Genomic DNA, 20,410 nt, shown 5'->3' on the forward strand with positions numbered 1-20,410 from the left:
TGCCTATTTGATCTAGCAATGGTAGCTCACAAATAGCTTTTTAAACATTTGGAAAATTAAGTGTAGGAAGACTAGAATCTGTGTTCATCCTCCAAATAAAAAGTAGGTAAGAATCTGTAGTGACTATCGTGTTTGGTAAATACTTCCCAGTCAAGATGAAGAGCAATTAGTACTCAGTGGAATAGTGTGTTCTAAAATGGTTATTTCTGAAGGCATTCCTTCCTAAGTTTGCTCTGAAGAAAGAATGAAATACTTCAACTATTCATTTAGGAAACATTTTTATGAGGTAGACATGGTAAATAATGCATATTTTAGAGCTAACAACCCTAAGTAAAAACAAAATCTAATTCACCTCAAATTTGTTGAAATGTCTCAGTTTGCTTAGAGTTATACTCTGTAAGAGGCCTTTTCAATGTGTAAGGGAAAGAGAAGCATGCAGAAATTCTAATCCTGAAAAGTATATGATACATGAAACATCACTAGCAATATTGGGTCTGCAGTTGCCAGAAAGATCAGAAGTCTATGCACAAAAAGATGATAAAAGTTTTAAGTTTTGCAAAACTTCCTTATCTCTGCCCTGCTTGTGCTACATGTGATAAATGGTTATTGCAGAAGAAACAGTGAATCAAGATTCATAAGAAAAAGAAAAGATGGATATCAATAGAAATACTAATTGTGGAGTTAGAGATGCTTAGCTCTTGGTACATTTATCAGAAAAGTTAGGAAGTGAAGATTATGCAGCTCATTCGTAGCATTCACAATCATTTGGATATGTGAATCTCATTAAACATTTCAAAGTGATACATCCAGCTTGTAGAGTCCTTGCTGTTTCAGGTTTGTGCACTGTTTTAATGCTACAGTTATTTAGTATATATACTCTGTCTGTAGGTAGCTCAGTAGGTATCTTGAGCAGTTACGCTAAATTACATCATATCTGTGCAGATAAGTAGGGTTTTTGTGTATCTTATGCAGCAGATGGAGATGGTAGGCTGCCTTTTCACCTATCCTAATTCTACTTTCTGTCAAGATGACTGCTGTTTGCTTTATAGCAATGTCAGAGTTACAGATGCAGCAGTGTTGTGCTACTGGCCCTCATTATTGCAATACAGAGTAGAAAATTCAGCCTGTATCTTCTCACTATATATCATATCTTCATCCTCTGATGCATGAGAATTTCTTGCCTACTATTCCATGTAAAAATATTGCAAAACTCCTGAGTCTGTTGCTAAGCCAAGTTAATAATTGTGAAATATGGAGAAGATGAGAGCATGCATATTTATACAAGATACTTGAGATATAGTTCCAGTACAAGACAAACTGAATAAAACTATTGACAGTAGTTTTGTTTATCTTCCATCTCACTGTATCATATTGTAATTTTATCCAATTTGATGATGACATGCTTGTAAATAAAGCTTTACAAAACTGTAGTGTGTTTGAGAATGCTAAGAATAACTGGAACACAAATAATGTCGTAGGCCTGGGTTTGTATAACTTAATTAAATTCTCATCAGGCTGATTTCATACCACAGAAAATGACTGCTACCCTTGACTACTTTGCAATTTAACAAGAAGAGAACAAACATGCTTGCACTTCCTTTGTGCTGCTTTGCCAAACTAATCTGGAGCAAACACGATTAGGGAAGTTTGCTCTGTAATCTCAATTAGGTGACTTCACAATGACATTGATACTTCAGATTTTGCTAAAGAAGTGTATGTACAGGAAGAAAATCTTGAATAGAATTGGTTGTCTTCTCAGTCCTCTTTGTCTGTTGGTTTCTCCGAATCGTCTAATCACTATGTTAAATAAAGAGTGTCAGATTCTTGTATATCATGTTCAGGTGTTTGTGAGAGGTTGTATATGCTTTGAAAAGCGGTCCTGAATATTGTTGCCTTAGAAAGCAGCATACTGTAAATATTTGAAACAACATAGGATGGATTTAAGAGTGATATTTCTTCTGTAGGCTTGTGTTCTCTACCAAAAAACAAATTTGTAACATTCAGTAAGTGGACCTATTATTGCCTCAGTTTCCAAGTATGCTATACTTTATTAATTTCTATTTTAGAATGCTTTGTTGTAAAGGGGGGAAACTGGACTTTTTTTTCAGTTGTAAAGTTGTTTGCAGTAGTTACTACGATTTGAAGAATAGTTCTTTGTATAATTGACAAGTGTTCTGTGTTTTATTTTACAGGTGTCCTCCAAATGATGCAGACTAGAATTGGTGCTCTCCAAAGTACTGTTGATAGGTATACTATCCATTATGTGATTAGAAAATATAAATTCTTAGTTGCTCTATCATTTTATTTATTAATACTGCTATAAATAATTTTTATCTTCTTATTTTTAGAATTAGAGTCAAAATTGTTGATCCCTACAACAAAATAGTGTCTCGCACGGCTCAGCTAGCAAAACTTCAAGTAAGTGTTAAAAATGTATTAAAAAATCCACTTCTGAGTGTGCATTATTTCCCAGTTACCAGTTATGTTTTAATTTTCATTATCCAGTAACCTGTAGTTTATTGTCAGTATTTCTCAATGAAAATCAGTATTTGGGTGTTTCAGGAGTTACTGAGAAGTGCTTTGTATTGCAAAGCAGGAAACTGACTAGCTAAGTGAGATTTTGTAGAGATTGAGGGAAAAGGGAAAGGTTATCTGGATAGAGATTAATTAAATTCTTCTTATGGTTTGTGTAATTTTGTAATCATTGTGTAGAAGATGCTTTTCTCCTCTAGTACATGCTTGGCTGCAGTTTAGTAGAGAGTGTGGGAATTAATTCTTTCCAAATAGTCAAGATGCAACTCACAGAGCCAATTGTGGTTCTGGAATTTTATAAGCCCAGGTGCATAGTTGTCCCTGTCTTTTGAATGTTAGTGGAGTCTGCAAGAGAATCTAGGTCTCTGAGGATGGCAGTGGGAGAGAGCTTATCACAAAAATGATGAGAAAAGTGTCAAACACTTCTATTGTTAATTTTGTAGTTGTTGAAAGCTATTCCATAGATTTTCAGGAGTCCATTCCATTCAGTTTATGTTGTGAAATGGCAACAGAACTACAAATCTACAAGTACGTAGTGAGTTAGCATTTGAACTGTTTGTCTTCACAAGTTTACCTTAGCTTTACGGAACTAGCAACTTATCTTTTAACATCTGAAATTTGAGCTGTGGATATACAGTTAAGTAGGTTGCTATCTATGGGTGACTGCTGTTGCACGGTGAAGTAAATGAAGCTGCAAACTATCAGGCAGTCTCTAGTCTGGGGTCTGGTGCAGCAGCTGCCTTAGGCTTTTGTCTTAACTTCTACCATTTTCTGCATACTTTCAGTATCAATGAAGTCCAGCAGGAAGCTCTCAATATTGTTCATCTATTGTTCAGCTGCTTCTCTTGTTCTTTTAAACTCCAGCTGTTAATGTTTTTGCCTCTGGGCAAAACCTTCATGACTTCCATGTATCAAGTTAGGTGCAAATTTATTTATTTTTTTAATTCTGATGTATGTTGCAGCTGTGGAAAGGGTTGCAGGTATTTAGGGCTAAAGATGAAGATTGTTTGTTCCTGCCTTGCCCTTAACACAAACTGCAGAAAGACATAGGAAAAGAATGAGTTCCTCAACTTAGGAAATGTTTCTTGGGTGCTCTTTGCTGTAGCAGGGTTACATGGATTTTCCTGTGGTGTGAAAGTAGCATCCATCCAGGGCCAGGATTAGTCAGCCTGTGCCAGGGAATTTATAGCATCTGGCTTTTCTTGACTGCAGGTTAGAAAAAGGAGGTGGTGGGTAAGGCTACCATTTCTAGCATCTGAATCCATGTAATTTACCTCAGTGTGGAAAAAGGTACCATGATTCCAGTTTCTCTGCCAGTGAGAATCCATCCTTGCCCTGCAAGCTGCTGTCCCAGCTGCTGTCCCTCCTTGTGTTGACAGTTATTTGTTGAGTGCTTCATATTGCACTACCGTGCTAGGAGGAGTTGCGAGTCAGGACACCTGAATTACGACATGAAGCTGGAATTAGGGAGGGTGAAGTCAATAGGCCTTTGACATCTCAGCTTTCCCAAGATGCACTGCTATCATGGCTCTTCACCTGGCTGCCTTGTTTAGAAAGGAAGGGCATCAGCTCAGCAAAGAATTCACTTCCTGGCAGTGGCAGGGCTTATGACATATTGCTCCCAAGTGCAGGACTTGTAGCATGGGACACTTTCAAATGTGCCAATTTTATCAGCTGATCTACATGAGTAGAATAAGTAGAAAAAGGGAGGTGACTGATCAAAGGGTTGTAAAATCTGTAGTTATGCTTTGCTGAATTGTGTGGTGTTCAAGGGCCTCTTGTACTTACGGTGGTGTTATTTTAGTGCTTCTCCACTGATTGCTGTGGGGACTGCTCATAAACTGAAGGAGTATTTGGTTATATAAAGCTGGATTTTGCTATCCTTAGTTGTTTTTAATATAGTCTGGCTTTTTCATAAATATACTGCTGCAAATTCATTGTCAAACTACAAATCTAGTTGTGAATTCTAAATGGCTGCTGTGTGCTTGTGTATATTAGGTCTTGCTCTGCTCTTGAAGCATCCCTGGCATCCCAAGGGAGTGGACAGATTCATAAAGCTTGCTTCCTACTTCAAATCATACACTGTCCTCTTCTGAGTCTTTCCATAGTAGGTGACCAGTAAGTGGGAAATACGTAGACAGATCTATTTAACCAAGTGTTTCTATGTGATGACCTTAATTTCAGCTAACTCAGTTTTTAAAAATCTTTATGATGACCAAACTTTAAAAACCTTTAAAACAATACTGATTCTGTCTTTTAAAATTATTCTGTCTTTAAAATATTTACTAGCAGCAGAATTTGTCCTGGTACTACCGTAACTAAGTCGCAAATGTAGTTTCAAGATAGTGGGCTGTCACATCTTCAGGCTTCTGTTATATATGCATCCAAATGCAATATCATCTGGCAGATGTATGCTGTTGTTTACATGAGGTATGCAGCGGCACATTTTCAAGCGGTCGTCTCTTCATAATTGAGTCACCATCCCTGGAGGTGTTCAAGAGGAGATTGGACGTGGCACTTGGTGCCATGGTCTAGTCATGAGGTCTGTGGTGACAGGTTGGACTCGATGATCCTCGAGGTCTCTTCCAACCTTAGTGATACTGTGAAGTCTTCTTTCAATAATTTCTTAAAACTAGTTTGAGATTAAAATTAATAGGCTCTTTGATTGCTTGAAATGTAGCATTGATGTTAGCTTCAAATTTCCAGAGATAACTAACATGCATTCTCCACCAAAAAAGAGGTTTTGTTTTAATTTTACTAGAACCGTTGGGACTAACTCAGACCTTTTTGAAATCAATTTTTACTAAAATTCATTCCTTCTTGCATGAAAGCATCTTCTTTAGAAAAGCATACTGTATCAGGGAATGTTTCCTGAATTCAGACTTCTGTTGTGCAGGTGGTCAAGTTAGAGGGTATACCATCTGTGAACAGCACTATTAGGTTATTATTATTTTTTTATTTCTGTTACACAGTTCTCTTATTGCATTCTTTTACACTGACTGGGTACCTTATTAAGTTGAACTCACATAAATGGAAATACTTAGGTGAAACAGAATCTCTGTCAAGAGAAGTGCAGAAGTAATCACTTAGAAGTTAAGAGTGCATCTTCAGTGTCTTTGGATTCTACTCCTCCCTGTAATTCACAGGGCCAGAAATTAAGATTTTAATTTTTTTTTGCTTTTGTATCTAAATGTTAACTTCTCCCATTTCTCATTCAGTTTGATGGTCCTTGTAAAAGATTGTTTCATGGGATAGGAGATAATGAGCAACCATTCAATGAAATAGAAATAATCTTTTGGCATGTAAAGTAAAAGAGACAATCGGAAGATAACCAAAGTCGAGTTCCTAGGGAAAAAAATAACTAGAGGCGCACAACTGGATTACAGAATAGTTAAATTTGAAAGCAGAGTAGTAATACTGTGCCCTCTTACGTAGCAAAGCACAATGCACTATATAAGAAGATATAATCTTGTAGAAATGTAGTTCACAGATATGAAAGTGGTTTGTGGCTCAAGATTTTTCTAATTAAAGAAGTGAATTAATGAAAAACTGATACGTTAATCTCTCAAAGTAGGATAAGCCCCACTTGATTCTCACTAATGATAATAGAAATTATGTGGCTGAATTATCTTAGGTTGCTTGGGAAACTTGCACTTCAGTCTACATGATACAGAGCCAAAAGCAGGGAGAATAATTATGCTTTTGGTGATTTGCCTCAGTAGTGCTTTTTTCTGATTTTTTCCTTTTTGTTCTGTCTAAATGTTTAATAAAATTAAACTATAAATGTATGTGTTTGGATTGGTTTGTGCTGGCATAGGGAATAAAAGAATAGAATAGAATAGAATAGAATAGACCAGGTTGGAAGAGACCTTCAAGATCATCTTGTCCAACCTATCATCCAACACCACCTAATCAACTAAACCATGCAACCAAGCACCCTATCAAGTCTCCTCCTGAACACCTCCAGTGATGGTGACTCCAGCACCTCCTCAGGCAGCCCATTCCAATGGGCAATCACTCTCTCTCGTGCAGTCCACTGAATATTGGTTGAAATGACTCACTTGTGTATGCTTTCATGTCCTGAAAACTAATGTTAACTGAAGTCTAAAAAAAGGGTTCAAATTCTGTCAGATACTAAATATTTTTTAAATTAGTTTTAATGTAATTTTGAGATCCATTGAGTATATACTCAGAAGGTATTGCCTTCAGTACCAGCAAAAATATTTCAGAATAACTCTATTTCTTTTGAATTTCTCTTTTACCTGTTTTTGCTAATCTGATGGTGGATGTTAGACTGTACCTATGACTGCACTGCAATCCATGTAGATTTTTACCTTCTCCCTAGTCACATTTCTGAACTCTAGTTTACATGTCCACTGTGGAATGTTGCTGCTCCTGTAGGATGCACCTCTGAGCTCCAGTGACTCAGTCCATCCCTAGAGGAACTCCACTCCAGGCTTGATGGAACTCTTATTGTTACTGTGCAGATGGAGAAAAGCTGTTTCAGTATCTTAGTTGAGTTAAAAACCAAACTATTCTGTTTGGTTCAGAAGTCATCAGTGCCCTTTTTTTTTTTTTCTAAATTAGTGCTAATGAAAACATACACAAATAGGTTTCCTGAAAATTCGCATATGCATCCATCTTCTTAAATTTTAGCCATGAATACTGTATTCTAATCAACCTATGAAAGAATTTGGACTAACGTTGGCTGAATGATGGTGACTGGCCTTCAAGTTTTGCTTCATACCATGAGAATCAATGTCTGTGTCAGTGATACTGTCCTCTGAAGTTAAGTGCTGTCATTTTGCATCAATATTTGATTGGCAAATCAATATGTCTTTAATTTGATTGGCAAATCAAATATGTTGTTGAAGCTTGGAGAGGGAAGAAATATTCACAGAATCATAGTATGACCTTCAAAGGTCATCTGGTCCCAGCGCCTTGCAGTGAGGAAAGAGATACAATGTAAAGCAAATCTCACTTCTAGTTAGGGATTTCAGTGTTCTTAAGTTCCTTGGTTTTATTCACAGTATTTCCTTTTTTGGTTAAAATGTTTCCATATTTGAGGCCTAATATTATGTGATCCTTGTGCACTGATAGTACCAGTAATGCTACAATTTCTCTGCAGGCTGCCTGTGACTTGCTGAGGAGGATAATACGCATCTTGTATCTCAGTAAGAGACTTCAAGGACAACTGCAAGGAGGAAGCAGAGAGATAACAAAAGCTGCCCAGAGTCTCAATGAACTTGGTGAGTCCTTAGTTACTTTTAGAAACACTTTTAGCTTGCACTCTTATGTCTCACACTAGTGTTTGGCTTAAAAACCAAAGAAGCCCTCATAGCTTTTTACTGTGGTTCTTGTTGTCTAATTGCTGGTATGGACAGAACACATTAGCACTTTCTTTTTTTTTTATTACGACTCCTCTAGATAAATGTCTTTAATAACATAGAACCTTAATGATAATAATTTGTGTTCTTTTGTGCAAAATTTTTTTTTGGGGGGGAAACAATTTATCTTTTATTGGGTTTTGTTTGTATAAAATGCCTGCAGAGGCAGCAGATATATATTTAGCTTTTGGAAGATGTGCTACAATAAAGCATAGTTTGAATTACAGTTTACATCCTAAAAGAAAATAATTGGCCATGTGACCTTTATGAAAGCTGTGTAATACAACATACAGGTACCTAACCTAATTCAGATGCTGGAAGCATTCTGCTGTAATAGCAGCTCATTTACCCTATATTTTGTTGGTTTCTGGCAAGAATAATGACATAGTTCTTAGGAAGCTCATGTTGTTAGATTGTTTTCCATACCTGAGTTAGCTTGGGTACTTCGACAATGTGCTGCAGGATGCATTGAGGAACATCCCAATAATCTTGGAGATCTGTCATAGGTTTTGTATATGGTATCTTGCCAGCTGTTTCTCCTTTAATTTAATTGTATTCAAATTGTGGTTTCCAAAAATAGGTTGTGGGAGGGATGAACTACCAAACATTCAGAATCATCATGAGGTTTATTGTGATTATTTGTCACTACTGCTCTTTTTATACTGTGTAATCAAAAAATTACTGGATAATGACATGTCTTGTAATTAGTACATGCTGTGTTGCAAAGGAAAAGTTAATATATTTATTTAGTATATCAGTTTGACTTAAGCATCAATTGTAGAATTCTAAGCTAGAATATTTTTTCTTATTTTTCTGTTTTTTTCTGAATTTTCTTTCCATTTTGGTCTTCCTTCACATCTTCAGCATATATGAGTTCATAGTCTCTTTTAACTACTTTAATTACAAGTCATGTAATGGTGAAATCTGAGATGTTTATCTTGTGTAGCTTTTAGGATTTCTTTTTAAGGAAAACTTGCACTTTCTTTTGTTAAAGTGTCAAGGTCTTTTGAGTTTCTTGTTTTCAAATACACGATCTTTCCTGAAGTTTAGAAAAGTCAGAGTAATTATTGTTAAAGATGAAAGGAAACTCTTGAGTTTTGTCCTGCAGTCCATGGCAAGGAGCCAAGGCTTGTGGTCCTTTATTTAATCATTAATTAATTCTGATTTTTTTATGGTTTATGGCCAGGTAAAATCCACTATCTATTGTAATTTCTCTCACCTTCTCTTTTCCTAGTATTGCCTTGTTAATTTTTTGTACCTCATACTGTATCCCTCCCTTATCTTTCGCCTTTTGTCTTTGTTATCCTCTGCTATCCACCTTGGCTGGTCTGAATTCTTATTACCTCTCAGCTGGCCATGATGCCCAGCCCCCAAGAGGACAGAACACTCCACTGAGGAGTGTTGGAGGTGTGGTGGACTGGAGGTGTCTGCCCTGCGTGGTGAGGTGGTGGCTTACTGGCTATGGGTTAGCCCTGCTCAGACAGAAGGGAAGTACAGAGTGGCTGGAGTCACAGTTAGTGGAAAGTTGATGTGTGTCAAGGAGGCTGGATTTTGGAGTATGGCTGGGGAAGCACTGTGCTGTGTTTCTGGCCTTGGAAAACATTCAGATGTGTGCAGGATCTGTAGAAGGGTGGTGGTAGTGATGTGGGGCAGGAGAGCTGTGATGTTGTGGCTGTGATATGAGGTGGAATTATATAGAAAAATAGGTCTGTCAGAGGAGCTACAAAGACCTGTAGCTTTTGCCAAGGTGTTTGTTGTTGTGTTGTTTTTTTTCTTGAACACTTTGTTAAGTTGCTAGTTAGTCTGTAGTTCTCCAGCTCAGCATCAGTGTTAGCAACATTAGGAACTTTACTCTGAAAGCATTTATTTTTTCACTGAGATCTCTCATTAAAGCTAAAGTAGTTCTAAAATTCCTTTGTGTTGGGCATTCTTTGAAATTCACTTCTTATTTTGCACAGTAAAAAGAAAATCTTAATTCCCTATGTAATTTTTAGAGATGAAATGTGATTAATATGTGTGTATGTATATATCCCCAAACTTTCATCTGCAGCTCCTCCAGCTCCCAACACACTTTTTTCAATTCTCTAGCAAAGTGAAAACAGAGCTGTGATACTCTGTTGTACAAGCTGCTTCTCTAGTGACAATTCTTTATATTATTACTCTCTATATGTTGCACTGGATTGTAAAACACGTGGCATATTCAGCGGTCACACTGCCTAATGCAGTAAATGACATCCCCTGACTATGCTTCTTGGTGATATTTTAATGCAAATATTTTATAATGTGAAAAAAGAAACATTCCTAAGCAGGTTTAAGCAATAGAATGTGACAAGTGGTTTGCTTTCACGGCAAGTTTGCAGAAATTATTGTCTGTCACAGTGACCAGTAACTGGTAACGGTGAAAAATTTCTTGATTGTGCAGGGAATGGCTAGCTAGACTGTGGACAGATTGTTAATTCCATTGGTCAGTTACAGAGTCAGCTCTGGACAATAAAGAATTTTTTCCTTTGCTTGTTAGATACATATAACTGATGTCGTTGTTATTGATATAAATGTCTGGACTTAATTTTAATGAGCTATTAGTCTCTCTCTATATGGTTGTATTCTAATTTAATTCACAACAAGTGAATTTGTTTGCTTGAATGACCTTGTAGGCAGACAATACTTGTAGGCAGGCTCTCACAGCAGCCATAGTTTTTCTCTTTTGTAAACTCAGAGTTAGTCAGTGACTGAACTGTGTCACCATAAAACAGAGAAGAAGAGGTCTACTGAAACACATTTTTGGATGTCTTCAATATTGAAGTTGCTCCAGGACAATACTGTCTTTCATGTTACTTAGGAGAATAGAGGTATAGGGGATTTTGACCTTACTTTAAAGCTAAATAGCTCTAGAAAAAAGAAAAAAATATTGTCAGTTACAAAAGTCTAGCTAAAATGGAGAAAGCTCTACGTATCTATAGTGTTCTTCGTAAAAAGGGACCAAAGCTTATATGTGGTAGTTATTTAGGCTTAACATGCCAACAGAAGGCTTGAGGGAAATTCAAGGAAATGAAGCTCAGTTTTGAGATACTTCTAAAGAAATGTGGCTTGGATGGAGAAATTAATTGGGATATGCATGATCCTGGGTGAAATATAATTTGAAAGAAGTTATTTGGCTGTGCCTGAGAGGCCTCTTTGTACCTGGTATAATGTAGATGATGGTAGCCCTTCACTCCAGATCTAGTGGCAATGGTGACAATGGTCTTGAGCCTGAAAAATTCTGTTGTTGATGCAAAAAAAGAATTTTGACTCATCACCTTTCTAGGATAAATAAGAGGGGTCATGATATCCTTTAAATGAGAAAAAGCCTGAATATAACTTATATGTCTGTTAGAATGTGAATTTGAGAAAATGCCTGCCTTAATGAGGATTGCATTGGTGGGGTCTTGTCTAGTATTGGGGTTTCTCTGTTTGGGTGTGCTTTTCTAAGTATCCCTAGTATATATGGCACCCTGGATTTTCCACCTAAGTGGTAAAGACAGTGATTTATACTATTGCAGCTTGTAATTTAATTTGTGTCTTACAGCAATAGAAAATAATGCTTGATCGGGAGAGACAAATTTCTTTGTGATAATTAGTTTCTTTTAACATTTTGTACTTGTAGTTATCTGTTGTAGTAATGTCATGTAAGCTGTTTTTTCCCTATCTTTGAAAATGTGTGTGATGCTGAACATAGTTTAGGCATAAGAATTCTGGTTAGAATAATGTAACTCACCAGTTCCTATTTTATTTAGGCAAACTAATTTGACTTTTGTAAGCAAAAAAACTCTAGAACAAAAGCCTATCTGTAGGAGTCTAGAATATAAAAATGCTGTTAAGTAGTAGTCCACATAAATTTATCAAGAATGAATCATGTTTAACCAACTGTATTTTCTTTGTTGGCAGCATTACAGGTCTTAAGACTGGAGAGATTTGTCTTACAGTTTGAGACTGTCTTGTAGTTTCATTTAAACAGGGCTTTTGACACCACATCACACTAGCAAGGTCAGCAATATAATCCACATGAAAATTTGTGCAATGATTGCAGAAGTTTGGCAAAAACTTTACCCCCAAAGTTGTCATTAGTTCGCCCATTAGTATGTCAAGTGGGCTTTCATTGAAATGTGTTCTGGAGCTGGCTAGTGTTTTCATTAATGATTTGAGCGATGTAATATGGCATATCCTTATTAAATTTGCAAGCAATAATCAAGCAGAGAAGAATGGAAATTATGCTGGGAAACAGGATTACGATGAAGAATATTCATAGCAGATTGGACATAAGTCTTAGCTGAACTGATTTCATTTCACTTTCAGACAAGTGCAAAGTCCTAGCAATGAATAGTTGTAGTTAATAGCAGGAATGGGAAAAATTGCTATATGGTTAACTGTTCTGCAGAGAGACTTGATCGTTCCTCACAAGTTCAGTACAAGCCACTTGTACATTTGTTCTGCAGTAGTGTCACATTGTACAGCAGTAATGATAGCTGAAGGTCTTGAGGATGGGCAGTGGGCGGAGAAACTGAAAGTGACTTTCTGGTTTGGAGGAGTCTGAGAGGCAGAGTAATATTCTTCAGATAATTAAAAGTTCAGATGAGAAGGGAGTAAATGACTGTGATTGAAACAGTCAATAATGGACCTGAAGTAAAGCAAAGAAAATTTTTGTCTTAAATGTTAGGGAAAGTTTCTGCCAGTAATGGTAATTTCAGGTGAACTGTAAAGTGAAGATTAGAAGTCTATTTAAAAACAGTGTAGATCTGATTTTGTTTTGAAGCAGGAAGACTGAATAAGCTGGCCTAGCTTTGTTCCTTTCAGAGATGTGCCTGCCCTCCTGTTAACAGAAAATGTGTCACAGGAAAGTTTAGGTTTTAGGTTTTGGTAGTATTTGTATGATGTGTGTTTGTTTGTGTTTATTTATTTATCTATTTATTTTTACATTTAACTGCTTGGTGAAAATTTTGTTTCCCATGAGTTGGTTTGTTATGTGCTGTGCTTGGATACCTCTTGGAACACCAGGACAGTATGACTGAAAAATTGATGGTATCACTTTAGGTCATCCTTTTTTTATTACTCCTTCAGATGAAACAGTAGATAAATCTCCTCAAAGACCTTTAGTTTACCTCTTTGATACAATTACTTTTCTTCTGGTTGTGACTGACATTCAGGTTAACCTCACACAGTTCATGTTACTGGAGTGCTGCAAAAATTGACTCTCAAAACAGATTATGTCAATATTCTCAAGGAGAATGCAAAAGAGGAAAAGGGAGGTGGTACTGACTATGTGAATGTAAATGTCTAGTATTTTATGTTTTTATCTTTGCCAGGAAAGAAGGCAAGCTAGCTATTTCTCAGTGACCAAACTGGTTTTAAGAAGGATACTGTTTACTCCTGTAATCTTTTAATATTTGGGAACCATGATGAATGTTGGTTTGTGTTTACCAAACTCCTAAGTACTACTAGTCAGTATTCAGGTAACAACCGTTCTAATTTTTTGAAAACTTAACCTATTTTAATAGTAAGTGTTCGTAATTGTTTCATTTATACCAGTTACCTCATCCATATTTACTACAAATTGGAATTACCTGTACCTGTTGTTTGCACAGCATGCCTGATTATTTGAGTATTAAAGCAACATAAATAATCTGATCAAATTACAGAGATTTATTATGAGGTGATAGCAGATTGACTGTAATATTTGTCCTTCATGTTAAATACTGTTATATAAAAGCTACTGCAGCTTTTGAAGTGCTGTGTGGTATATAGCTGTATACAAGTATTACTAAACTCACAGTGGTAAGCTGTTTTGTACCCCCGTAGATCTCACGGTACCTATCTACTGTGGTATTGTGTTACCCATCTATACTCAGATGCAGTTAGTTTTCTAGGTTGCAATGTGCTCTTGCAGCCCAGAAAGCCAGCTGTATCCTTGGCTGCATCAAAGGAAGCATGGACAGCCGATTGAGGGAGGTGGTTTCCCCACTCTGTTCTTGTGAGACACCATCTGGAGTCCTGAATCCAGCTCTGGAGCCTCCAGCACAAGAAGGGCATGGAAACACAGAGTAGGTCTGGAGAAGGGCCATAAGGAGACTAGCATTTGAAGGGAGCCTACAAGACAGCTGGAGGGGGACTTTTTACAAAGTCATGTAGTGATAGGATGAGGAGTGATGGTTTCAAGCTGGAAGAAGCTAGATTTAGATTAGACATTAAGAAGAAATTCACCATGAGGGTGGTGAGGCACTCAAACAGGAGAAGCTGCGGAGGCTTCAGCCCTGGAAGTGTTTCAAAGATTGAATTGTGCCGTAAGCAACCTGGTAGGAAGTGTCTCTGCCCATGGAAGGGGGGTTGAAACTAGATGATCTTCCATCCTAAACCATTCTGTGATTGTGTGTCCTTTAACTGCTGCTGTCTTCCAAGATCATATTTAGCAATTAACTTTTTTTTTTTCTATTCTAAGCAAAAATTTAGTGTGTACAACTGCCAAGCCAGCTCTTGTGTTGACTGCTATTTAAGTGAAGAAGGACTGGGTTACTGTCAGTAAGGTCTTTTGCTGCTAGTTCATAGACCAGGCAGGTTTGTTGATATTACTGCGTTTATATATTTCTTGTGTGCAGTTTCTTACAAGAATCAACACATGTCAACCTGGAGGGAAAAAGTTGGTTTTGTGGTACTTTTGCTTAGGAATTTAGATACATTGCAATTTGTTGCCTTGTGGAAGACGTAGTGTCTTCTAAAATAATACAGCTTATGCCTGTGTGGCACAGTGCACTGTTCTGTAGGGGTAAATGAACTGATTTGATTAATGGAAATTACGTGGTCATGCTAGCATGATGCTTTGCCTGGGGTAATTAGTCCTGCTGAGAATGAATAAATTGTATTACTGGCTCAGAGCCAGCTGTATTACTTTTGAATGCCACTGCTTCAGGTGGCACATCTGCATCCATAGTAAGTACAGATAGTTTGCTAAAACACTTTCCTTCTGTTCCTGGTGTTGTTGGTAGAAACACTGCCAGACCTTCACTGAAATTGTCTGGGCTAAAATATACTATGACTTTCTGTAATTGAGTGTATTTTCCATGTCCTTCGATTTTATGCTGTTCCTTTCAGTTGTGTTGGTTTTCTACTTTTGGTTTTCTACTACTTTTTATTTTGTGTGTGTGTGTGTGCATGTGTGAGGCTCTGTTACTGCAAGTTGGAACATTTTGCATGAAGTTGTTGGGCAAAGTTTAATTTTTTAATATTCCAGGCCAAAAAACCATCCCTGGTGGGAAGGTCAAGCCGACATTAAAATTTAAAAGGTTTGATATTTGTGGCTTTAAAACAAAGAACTGTTCCAAGCAACTTGAGCTGTTTGGGAGTGAAGAACCAATTTTTATATTTTATGTAAAGAGTGCATATGTTTTACTTAATCTCTGGCAGGTATTCTTTATCTAACCATTTTTCAGTAGAAGACCCTAAATGATTGTGGGCACATGAGAGAAAAAGCAAGTTTGAATTGATACAAGAAAAAAAATTGTTAGAATTTTTGCTTTCAACATAACCTTTAAATTAGTAGGGGTTGAGTTTACATTTCTTAATCTTTTGTAGGCTTGGTTCCTGTTAATGCAGCTTCATTGTAGTTTCATTGCTGTATCATTCTTTTCCAAAGTCATAACTATTCTGTTATCTTGAAATTTAGGTTTCTTTATGCAAACAGTTCTATTAAATTAATCAGGTATACCTAAACACCCTTAACATGTTTGAGATTTGCCATATAGAGTGAATTATGAAACCAGTTGTAGGCCAGTATTACACTAAGCTTGGCTTCAAGAGGTACAGAGTAAAATCTGGGGTCTGAAGGCTCAGACCTAGCTAGAGAGCCAGCTAACAAAATCCAAAAGATATTACTTTCACAAACAACTAAATTAAACCATAGAAATGGAAGCATTGCTGTCTAAGCATGTTTCTGAGACATGTGGAAGAATGATGTTGGGAGACTAGGCACCCAATAATAAACTTACTGGATAAATAAATAAATAAACTTACTGAATTTTCAAGCTACTCATTGCTGGAGTGGCAGATTGTGATGCATAGGGCAAACTGAGAATAGACTCAGTGCTTAATATTTCACTTTTGAAGGTGTTAATTTTCCAGTGCAGAGGCTCTTCTGTTCAGTATTTTTGGGAAATATATTTAGACAGACATGGAAGTTGAAAGCTTACTGAGAAGACTATATTAGATTGTGATATACTGGCATTTTAACAATCAAGAAGGTGGCTAGTCCTTGCTAAAGGCCTTTTCTAATGCAGTGAGAAAAAAAAGGCAGCAAACTATTATTAGAAAACAATGTATAAATGCAACCTGGGGGTGCTGGTCGACGGTAGACTGAACATGAGCCTGCAGTGTGCCCAGGCAGCTAAGAGGGCCAATGGCATCCTGGCCTGCATCAGGAACAGTGTGGCCAGCAGGAGCAGGGAGGTCATTCTGCCCCTGTACACTGCACTGGTTAGGCCACACCTCGAGTACTGTGTCCAGTTCTGGGCCCCTCAGTTTAGGAAGGATGTTGACTTGCTGGAACGAGTCCAGAAAAGGGCAACAAAGTTGGTGAGGGGTTTGGAACATAAGCCCTACGAGGAGAGGCTGAGGGAGCTGGGGTTGCTTAGCCTGGAGAAGAGGAGACTCAGGGGTGACCTTATTACTCTCTACAACTACCTGAAGGGAAGTTGTGGACAGACGGATGTTGGTCTCTTCTCCCAGGCAAGCAGTACCAGAACAAGAGGACACAGTCTCAGGCTGCGCCAGGGGAGATACAGGCTGGATGTTAGAAAAAAGTTCTATACAGAAAGAGTGATTGCACATTGGAATGGGCTGCCTGGGGAGGTGGTGGAGTCACCATCACTGGAGGTTTTTAGGAGAAGACTTGACGGGGTACTTGGTGCCGTGGGTTAGTTGCTTGGGCGGAGTTGGATTGGTTGATGGGTTGGACGCGATGATCTTGAAGGTCTCTTCCAACCTGGTTTATTCTATGTATTCTATGTATTCTAACTAAATACAAATGTATAAATGCAAGTATAGAGATAGGATAAATAAACAATATTACAGAGAAACCCATAGCTGTCAGGAGCCAGGAATAATCTGATTAATATAGCAGTTTTCAGATTGTTCATAAAGGTACAGAATAGCCAAAATTTTCAGTAGATGTTCTTACTTTATTTTTGGAGGCAGGGTAATTTGCTCTTCCTTAAAGTAAGGATGCCTTGGAATACAGCAATAACTGAGGACGACGTTACACAAATGTGCTAATTTCCCAGGGCCATTTGTTGTGGCTCTTGCTGAACAGCAAGGGGAAAGCCCAGCTTGTGTTGTTCCAACATTCAGAATGCGAAACAGGTATATCTTCTGAAATCAAAGCCAGTTGGACAAAAAGCCGCCATAGAAAAACAACAGTGAAGTTTAATTCATTGGAAAGAAGTGTTCAGGGTTGTAAAGCTGAACTAATGATAGTGAATTACAGTTTTATGGAAAACATATGTTGTCAAACAAATTTGTGTCTCTTGATTATTTAGGTGATTAAATAAATTGTGTAGATGCACCATAGATTATTTTTTTTATTGTGCATACCCTACAATTTAGATGACTTAAATCTACCTTTTGGTATTGTTCCCCTGAGTAAATATTTAGGAGAATAAGCCAACTTCTCCTCACCTTACAGCTGTTCCATATACTTGTTAGAGAGCAACTGAAAGAGATGCAAGTAAAGTAGTGGTGGTTTTCTATAGATATACACCTCCAGATTAAGGCAGACTACTGGAGAAGCACTTGTGAACAGAGAGAACACCTTCAATGTTTAATATGTATACAGAAAATGCTCTTCAAATAAGTATGATCTCTGTTCCTGTAACTATGAAAAGATGGTAGTAAACTTCTGTAAATTGTTGGAATTGGACTACATTCATGCTGGGATTGCTTTACCAGTGTTGTTTCTGTTCTAGCATTTATGCAGTTTTGTCAGGCAAATCTGTAGTTTTTGCAATTGATATAGGGAATTGTGCTGTACAGATAAAGCCATAGTTTTGTGGATACCCGTGAATGAATGCAATTATACATGTCACAGTGGGAGATTAAATAAGCTCTTTTTCTTGAAGATTTAGACTGTAGAGGTGCGTTCATGGGGAGAAAATAAAGAGCCACAGAAGGGCACTTTGATTGGCAGAGTTAAGAAATGACAAGAGCTAAGGACTGGAAAACGAGGCCTGGCAAATTCAGAAGTATGAAATAATTGAAAGATGAGATTGTGTACAGAGTTTTGTTGTAATTCCTCAAGTAAATCCTGGTTGTTCAGATCTTAAACATAATAACTGGTCACTTCTAATTGGAGTATGAGCCAGTGTAGGTTTAAAAATATCTAACCAAATAGCTGTGGAAAAGAAAAAAGAAAAAAAAAAAGACTGAAGTGTAATCTTTGTTCAGGTCCTGGATAGCAGCCAGTACTTCTGCCTTGCCTTGAAGATCAGTGAAGGTGTTCCTGTATGTAAAACAAAATAATGAGTAAGATGTAATTCTTCCACATAATAAACAGCTTTAAAAATAGGCTGTTTTCACAGGAGTAGTTTTTCATCTTTGTCTCCTGACTCATACATGTTATTTTCAGATATTAGTTTAATCAAGAATTTTATGTACTCTTCTCAGTTACAGTTTGAAAAGTAGTCCAATCTTACATTTGTTTGCCATTGAGATCTAACCTTCCATTGCTCACAGGCACTATATCTGCTTATTGTCTTTGATACTGTAAATGTAGGCCCTGTTTAGCTAAGAACAGCATGGTCTCGTTCTCTTCTAATGTCATTTAAGGGAAAAATGTGAAGACATAAATTTTTAAAAGTAAAGAATATCCTATTATTTTGAGAACATACTGTTTATGTGGCAGATTGTCTCCAGTTCCAAAGATTTCCACACCTCCCCCCCAAGTTCTTAGCTGACTGAACTTGCAAACTAAGGATGTAGTAGAAATGACATTTTTGACTGAAACAAAATGGGGTCATAACAAAGCTCCAGTGACTGAAACAAGAGTTTCCCACTTGCATTCCATTTTATTTAAACCTCTTCTGGGATCTGCACTGTAAGCTGTCCAGCTGAGGCAAGATTTTTCTGAAGTTTCTGAATACATTAATTCTTTCTAAAGATGTCTTATCTTCATGTGCACTTCATGTTTGATACGACTGCCGGTGAACTGCTTAGCTCTATTTTATGTTTATGGGCATGTAACCTCATGGTCAAAGTTAGTAAAGGTTTTTTCTGGCTTAAACATAAAAATTGAAGTTGTTTACTCAATTTGGAAATTTGTGTGATTTGATAGCAGTTTGCTTGGTATCTGTTCAGAAAATTAATTTGTAATTCAAAACTCTCAGGGTTTTTTTTTGTTTGTTTCTTTGTTTGTTTTGTTTATTTATTTTTAATGTGCTAATACCCTCCTAGAAAGTCTGTTGTATCTGAAAAAAAAATCTCTCGTGAAATACCTTACTGACTGGAGTAGAGGTAAAAACATATGATAAATATTCTTATTTTAATTTTATTGTACTTTATATATATGTGGGTGTGTGGTTTTTTGGCAGAACAGGAAAAATTCCATGAGAGTCCTTTTTGAGTTAGGTGCTTAGTCTGTGGAAGCCACTGTTGGTTTTATTGAACACATAACTTGATTACAAGCTGGCTTTGTCCACAAAGTCTTTTCGTATCTTTTGGTAGGTCTTGCTTTCGAGCTGTTAGCAGGAGATCTTCCTCCCTATTGTAAAGGTGGTTTACAACAGCAGTGCTCACATTCACTTCATGTTTTGTGATTATATGTAAGGTACAAATGGTATTCCTTTTTCCTTCCCATTTTGTTTTTCCTTATGCGTGCTTGCAGCACAGTAGTAAAAGCAACCTAGTACTCCAAGTGCCACATAGTTGTAATAATTTACTAATGCGGGAAGCTGTCCTCCACCCCACCCCCCTCCCCCCTTTCTTCCTTCTCTTTTTGTGATGGATTTATGGAAAATATCTTTAAATAAGATTTGGGAAAAAAACCACCCATGGCACAGAGTAGCAATAGGTTGTCATCAGTTACTGTGCTTTTTCTCCCCTCTACTAATTGTGTGTAATTTGCAGCAAAATCTCACAACAGATTGTGAGAGATCCTAGTACAGTTGAAAGTAAAGCTGTGTTAATATTGCTCTGTTAACAACAGTCTGACATAGTCAGAGTGACACATTTTACAGCAATAATGTTGTTTCAGCAGTGGCATTGATTTGTTTATTAGATATGGTATCAAGTGAAACTGTTACAAGACAGGGTGGGAAGTTCAAGATTGTAACAGGGTAACAGAAACCAAAAGTATATTTCCAAAAATGCAGCTTGGAAAGGAAACAAGGCTGTGTTGTTTGCCAGCAGCCTGGTGTCATCAGCCTGCTTGACTGTGCAGTGTCAGCAGTCTGAATGAGGATATAGAAATGCTCATATGC

General features: G+C 37.2%; 1 protein-coding gene across 1 annotated transcript in view; it reads left to right on the forward strand.

The window, feature by feature from the left end:
- The window catches only part of COG5 (component of oligomeric golgi complex 5), a 174,527-nt gene that overhangs the window by 3,598 nt on the left and 150,519 nt on the right, over positions 1-20,410 (forward strand). The window contains exons 4-6 of the mRNA XM_054178513.1: positions 2,193-2,247; positions 2,349-2,418; positions 7,661-7,781. Of these exons, the coding sequence (XP_054034488.1) occupies positions 2,193-2,247; positions 2,349-2,418; positions 7,661-7,781 (246 nt within the window). The remainder of the gene's footprint in view (positions 1-2,192; positions 2,248-2,348; positions 2,419-7,660; positions 7,782-20,410) is intronic.

This window comes from Dryobates pubescens, chromosome Z (genome assembly GCF_014839835.1).
Source record: "Dryobates pubescens isolate bDryPub1 chromosome Z, bDryPub1.pri, whole genome shotgun sequence".
Taxonomy (NCBI): Eukaryota; Metazoa; Chordata; class Aves; order Piciformes; family Picidae; genus Dryobates; species Dryobates pubescens.